The following is a 7,219-nucleotide window of genomic DNA, read 5'->3' as shown; positions in this document are numbered from 1 at the left end:
AAGGAATGGCATCCAGACATAAAGACTGTGCCAAAGCTGACATTGGAGCAGAGCATCATCCTCCAACATGTCGGATCCTGTCAAACCACCAACCCCATGCCCAGCATGGGGTTGGTGCTGATATACCTTTTTGTTATATTTCTGTTGAAATACTGTTCCTTTGTTTTAATTAATTTAAAAAATAATGAAGAATTTAGTAAAACAACTTTATCTTTATTAAGCTGATGTTGAGAATATAAATTGACATGAAATCATAAGAGAAGGTTTAACTCTTTAGTATTCAGAGGACTATCAAGTGTAATGCTTATTTAATCATGCATTATCTTGTAGCTTTGAGATTTTGATGATGTGATTGCTTACATGTAGAATGATGTGAAAGATAGGTGTACGAAGCTTGAACATAAAACAGGTAGAATATCTGGGCCGGATATGGACAGTCTAAATGCTAAAGGGTTAAACTTTGATTATTTTAAAACAAGCTTGTCTCATAGAACCAAGAGTGGTTTCAGGTAAGATGGTATCGAAAGGTTCAAGGATTTGTCATAATGCTACCATTTTCTGAAAAATCACTTATGTTTAATAATTTTAATACATTTTATTTCTTTATCCATTCGTCAATTTTAGTGTAGTTAAAAAAAAAAAAATTGTTCTATATTTGAATCTTCTTTCTGACAATTATGCTAAACTTAATTGCTAAACAAAATATTGTACCTTTTAGGAAGATAAAAAAGAAATATGGCTGTAGCAGAGTTCAAACTCTAGAATTTGCAGCTAATTTTTTCCATGTTTTTTTTTGTAACAAGAATTAAAATAATTTAAAATGAACTTGATGACATCAGTAATTGAATCTGTATATTGCCAACAAAATGTAAAGTATGTTTGTAACTTTTTTAATAAAGATTGGATCTTTTATTTAGGAAGTGTCACTTAATTAATCAGATTGTAAAATCACTATAATGGCTTTATTCCAATAGATCTGTTCGTTTATCTGTAGATTACATGTGGGTGTGACTTTGTGGTTAAGAAGCTTGCTTCTCAACCATGTGATGTCGGGTTCTGTCCCACTCAGAAACTGAGGGACTCCCATTGTATGTATATTTGTGTATATCCATGCCAGCATGGAAGACTGATGTTAGATGATAATGTGTATGGCAGTGAACCAAGGGCCCCGAATGCAATGACTAGAGAAGAGTGAACTAGTATGCTCCATGGAATGTACAATATCCAGTGTGCATGCGTACCAAAGTGCTAATGTATTGAATGGAAAATTGGGCGTCAGAGAAATCAAATATAGAAAAGAGAGAAAACTGTGCTGGTTTGGTTTATGTGATGGATATGGATAAGAGAACAGCTGCATAGAGAGATGGGGCTTTTGTGGAAGAGGGAAACCCAGGAGGACAAAGTAGTGAAGTTGATTGCAATATGCTCAGTCTTACAGAGGAGATGACAAAGGATCGAAATGATTGGCGATTTGCTGTACAGCAGAAATGATGTCCTAAAACCACCTTGGTTCTGTTTATACAGGGCATTGTTTCTCTCCTCCCCACATTTCATCTCCTGATGTCCAACACTCCTGTCTATGACACTACTACTCTGCTGCTGCAATCACTTAAACTGTCAGGACATGTTGCCTTCCCCACCCCCACCCCTTTGCATCTGTCATTCAACATCTCTGTCTTTACTGCTCCTACACCTTGCACATCTTCCTACTTTTGGATTTATTTTCTTTCCTGAGCTGTGTATATTTCTCCCACTTTACCCCCTCTCCATATTGGTTTTCCCATCAACTGCACCTCCACCCTTGTTCATCACTCACTATATTCACTTCTACCTCTACCCATCTGTTACTCTGCATTCACAATCTTATGAAACTTTCCCTCCTCTCTCCTTCCAACCTGCCTTCATGCCTTGATATGCTCTGGCATCTCATTGCCACCATCTCTGCCTTTCTCAACAGCAAGGCACCTGTGCTTGATCTATCATACTTTCAGCCTCTCGACTCCTGGCATAAAAACAACTGTCCCCTTCAAATATTCCTCTTATACTCAATTGAGGGAATTTTGCAAATTATTCCACATCCTCACTTGTGGCAAGTAAAAAGCCCCCAATTCACACTGTTCGGTGGTTGGCATCAGGAAGGATATCTACCCATAGAAGAAAACATGCCAAAGCTGATGGTGGCACTTGATGTAGCTCACTGGACTCTGTCAAACTGTTCGATCCAAGCTAGCAGGGGTTGAACAGTCATTGAATTATAATGAAACCTTGCCGGATCGGATTGGAGCCTGGTGCAACCTCCTGGTTTGCCAGTCCTCAGTCAAACTGTCCAACCCATGCCAGCATGGAAAACAGACGTTAAATGATGATGTGTTTGAGTGTACCTTTGACTTGACCTGTGATGAGCATCACAGCGTGTTAACTTGCTTTGAAGCTGGTGAGGGTTGGTGACGGGAAGGGCATCCAACCATAGAAAATCTGTCTCAATGAATTATGTCTAACCCATACAAGCAGGGAAAAATAGGCATTAAACAATGATGATGATTTGTATTATTCACAAATAATTTGATCTCTATGAATAGTTCTGAGTGTATCCTATGATTATTACATGCAGAAGCTGGGTTTAATATTCTGTATTAGAAAATGTCCCAAATTTCTGTTGGAATATCTCACAAATTATTTACTTAAATTTTTGTATCTTCATATCTGGAATACAATTTAAATTTTTCTTTGTTTTCAAAATCATACTCCTACTTTATATGGAAACAGTAATTAAAACTAATTGTTGGATAAGATGGTATTGTGTATTTCATCTGTTCAATTTTATTTCAAATAAATTGTCATTATGCTGTAAATTTCTTCTTGTGTACAATTGGAAATATCAATTGAAAAAATGTGACCATTCACTGCAACTAGTTTTTTTCCTCCGGTGCATCAATGGTAGTTTTATCATCATAATTATAAATAGAATGCTTGTTATTTCATTGCACCTGATACAAGCTCTCTGCTTGCTTACTTGTGTATTGGAGAACTATTATTTACCTTTTCAGTTTTTTTTTGTTTTTTTTTTTTGTAGCTTGCTTTCTTTTTATTTACATTTTTAGTTGCTAATGTGAGGAATTATATTTTTTTAAACAGCTTTTACTATTTTGTTAATCCTAAACAAATTAGGTTTGTTACAGTCAGTTGCAATTTATTATTAATATTATTATTATACTTTGGTCTTTAAACTATACCTATTTTAAATGGTTAATTCTAATTGGTCTCTATTTGGTAATTAAGATTTTAGTAATGACTGTTTCAGGTAACAATATTTGTTTTGGTGTTGAGATAGCTTTTTTTAAAAAAAATTTATCCATCAATTTATCTATTTCAATTTACGTAAACAAGTAACTTTAGTCAGTTTCATAAGTGTAATATATAATGTATGCATATACATGTAAATGCATGTGTATGTATGTCCAATGTATGCATGCATGTGTACATATGGTTGTGTGTAGGTTATGTTTGTATGTAAACATGTTCTTGTATGTGCATAAGAACATAAGTGTGCACATGTGTATAATATAATATGCATACATATATATTTACATATGTACATATATTTTTGGATCCAATTAAAACGAAGACCCAGTCATGCATTTCTCTATTTTCTGTGCCAAGAAACTCCTGAACTCTTCTCTCCGCTTCTCCTCGCAACATAATTTAGAACGCCTTGAAATTTCAGGACCTGACTGGGAAGAAAGACATAACTTGCTGTCCAAGGTACTGAAAGGTACTTAGTATATTAACTCTCCTAAATATCCTTTTCATTTCCTGCGAGAAACTTGTTTTTATTTCATCTCTGGTATGTTTCTTTCACTTCTAAAATTCTAGGTACATTACACCGATATGTTCAAACACTTATATTTCTCTTTCTTTGATGCATATCTAATGTTTCTTTTTTCTTTTTTTACTTTCATAGGCTAGTTTTCTCGTTTGTTAAAAAAAGAACTTCATCTTTTGTAGAACTCTTGTTTGGGTTGGTTACTTTATTATTTTTGTATCCCAGTAAATGCTATATTCAAGATGATGATATTTTCCCAGGTTTTTGGCTGTGAATGTCACTACTAAATTCTTTTATGTTACATGAAACTAAATTAACATCCAATCAGTTTGAGTTTTGAGGAGTTTCAGTTTGTCAGTACAAGATCACTTCCTTCAAAAGTGTAGCCTTTTTGGTGAAATTGTTTTTTACCCAAGTTGCTTGAATGCGAATTTTACTACCAGGCAATGATTGGTTTATGATTGGTGTACTAATGGTTGTTTAGCTCTCTTTAAAATTAAATTAATTTAACAAATAAATTTAACTTGAACAATAAAGTAAAGACAAGGAATCAAATTATTTAGATCTTAATTTTCATGCAGTATATTCATGAAAACTGGTAAAGCTAATTAATATTAAATTTTCAAGACAAACTAGAATAATTGTTTTAGAAGAAAAAAGTCCAGACCGAATTTTGGAATCTGTTCATTGGGTCCATCTTGCCAACCAGGTGCAGTTTTTAAATGAAATGTCTTATGAGAGTCATTCTGAATAAATATCTCCCTTTGTTATATCCTGATTCATGGATGTGAGATCAATAGCTTCTTGTCAAATCACACTATAACATCCTTTGTTGGAGTTCTGTCTGCTGGACACTACATCAGCTTTGGTGTACTCCATGGTTCGGTTCCTCCTACTCACTGCCACTGCCAACAATGCCTACCCAGACACAGAATGCAACTCTCCATTCCTTCCCAGAAACACTGCACCAAATTCCAAAACTTCCTTCAATAAAATCATTTTAATCTCGTTTCACCAAAAAAACACACAGACAAAATAACATTGCACCACCAATTTAAACATAGCTGCACACAAGAACCTTTGCTATTGGTCCAAATGCTGCACCTCACTATCACTCATGATCTCTTATACACATCCTTAACCTAGCAAAGACTGTATAATGGTTCTTTCATGTATCTTGAGCAACATTATGAAATTTAACCTGCAACAGATTTTTAAAAAAAAAAGAGAAAAAAATGGGCTTTGGCTGCTATCTTAGATTTTAAGTGGTCTTCTTTTTGCCACAGCTGGGGGAAATGACAAACTTTTGGCTTCTGCAGTTGGTTCATAGCAAGGTTTGTATAATACCATCTGTGATAGGTTTGTAATGACAGCTTTGAAAGTGCAAACAGCAAAGTTCTTCAAAATCTGAATTGCAACAAGGCTGGTTTTTCTTTCTCTCTTTTCTTTTTTATTCATTTCTTTAAATTGTGAGTGAGTGGGCTTTAGAGCCAGCAGTGACTCTGAATGAAAGACATCCCCCATTAACTGCCTTATCAAGAGTGGATTTGCAGAGAAATGGTGACTCACATAGACCATTGTTTCAAAGAATTTGACTAGTTGTTCTGAGGAAATGTATTCAGGCACCCCATATGAAGGTCTATGAAAGAATATGGAATTTTTAGGAGGGCTTAAGGTTTCTCTGATGAATCAGTGGTTCTCCTCCCACCTTTCCCATATGACCATTATATATGTCTGCATGTATCAAATGAAAAATATAAGAAGGGTTTAAAAAATGAAAGGAAAAAATATTCTGTTACTATTGATTTGTTTCGCTTTTGCTAAGAAATTTTTTAGTTACTTTTTTATAGAGTTGTGTGTGTAAAATTGTTCACCCATTTTGAGGAATCTTGATATTAATAACATTGTAGTTAGTTTATTAACTACAAAACCTATTTTTCTAGTACATTGTACAATAGCTTTCTTGTTGGTAAATAACAAATAACCAAAAATTTCTGGCATTTCTGGTCATTCTCTTGATATAATTGAAATTTTCTGTGTTGCAATTCTTTTTTTTCTTTTTATGTAAATGTGCGATTGACTTTGGGTTTATGATTTGATAACTAGGTTTTTAAGGAGGTGAGTTCAGGTCAGAAAGTAGGCCATTGCTAAAGTTTATGAAACAGCTTTTAAATATCAGTTGAAGAAGTCTCATTGTTATTTTCAATTATAACCCCCTCCCCATGGGTTGGTATTGATTGTAAAGAGTCTGGTAATGCCCTGAAGATTTTTCAAATTTCTCTCATAATATATATATGAGCATGGCTTTTATGCCTGTGCCTGCTGTTTATATCCTATACTTAAGTATTATACTTTTTTGATTGATAAATTAAATCATTATACTGTGTAATTAACATTGGAGTTTATTTCTCTCAAGAACATGATTTGATAAATTATTTCTATTGTATCTGAATTACAAAACATTTAATGAATCTTTTTAAGACTTGCCTGTAAATTTTCTCAAAAATAAATGAAAAATTTCCAATTGCACATTTTAACTAACTAATGACTGATAAATACAACATTTTGTCATGCCACACACAATTGATTTCCATAAAGATAATTTTGGTTGCATTTTAATTTATTTGTTTATATTTTTGGATGGAAACTTGCTTGCTTTTATATTGTTTCTCTCATGGTTTATATTTTTAACTGTTTTGTTGTTTAGTATTACCAAACACCTTATCTTGCCTTTTATGTACAAGCTTTTTTATTGCACCCTGAAATCTGCCACTATTTTTCTTAATTCCAATATTATAACATTTCATGTTTATATTTCTTAATGTTTTTATTTGTAAAATAAAGAAAATTTGAAATTTACTAATTTTGCTAGTAAATAATGGTGTATGTATGTGTGTGATGATAGTAACACAAGTGTATACATAACCAAAACTTTAATCTTTTGAAACAAATTTAAATTTAAAATGTTATTAAAATCTTCAATTTCAATTTTAATATAAATGTTGCTTTTATTGTTTATTTTTAACCTCTCTCTTTGCTGAAATCCAACAGTTCTGTGCCTTATTCACTTTCTGCCTTTCTTAGATTCACTTCTCCCTTACTTCACCCACCAATCTCTCACTGTCTTCACAATATGTTTATAACAATTATAATTTCAAAGAAACCAAGGGACTATCTGTTCACATCCAACAAGAATATGTCACAGTGCTTTTACATTAGTAAACCTTTCCCCCACCATCACTGCCACCTCTTTGATATTTCCCTAGTTTATTGTTTGAATATTTGGTAAGTTTTAGTCATTTTTCTCTTGTTTTCATTACCTCTTGTTATTTGGAGAGATGAACATAGTATTACAACAATACCTATATATATATATATATATATATATATATATAT

At 33.1% G+C, this 7,219-nt stretch overlaps 1 protein-coding gene across 2 annotated transcripts in view; it reads left to right on the top strand.

Annotated features, from left to right (window-relative positions):
- The window catches only part of LOC106871374 (serine/threonine-protein phosphatase alpha-2 isoform), a 34,779-nt gene that overhangs the window by 9,143 nt on the left and 18,417 nt on the right, over positions 1-7,219 (top strand). The window contains exon 2 of one of the 2 annotated variants that reach the window (XM_014917791.2): positions 3,725-3,772. The exons of the other annotated variant lie outside the window; for it this stretch is intronic. Coding sequence (XP_014773277.1) covers positions 3,725-3,772 — 48 coding nt within the window. The remainder of the gene's footprint in view (positions 1-3,724; positions 3,773-7,219) is intronic. 2 annotated transcript variants of the gene reach the window in all.

The sequence above is a fragment of the Octopus bimaculoides genome, chromosome 25 (assembly GCF_001194135.2).
Source record: "Octopus bimaculoides isolate UCB-OBI-ISO-001 chromosome 25, ASM119413v2, whole genome shotgun sequence".
NCBI lineage: Eukaryota > Metazoa > Mollusca > Cephalopoda > Octopoda > Octopodidae > Octopus > Octopus bimaculoides.
Note: the sequence above shows the minus strand (reverse complement) of the source record. Positions and strands in the feature narration are given on the sequence as shown.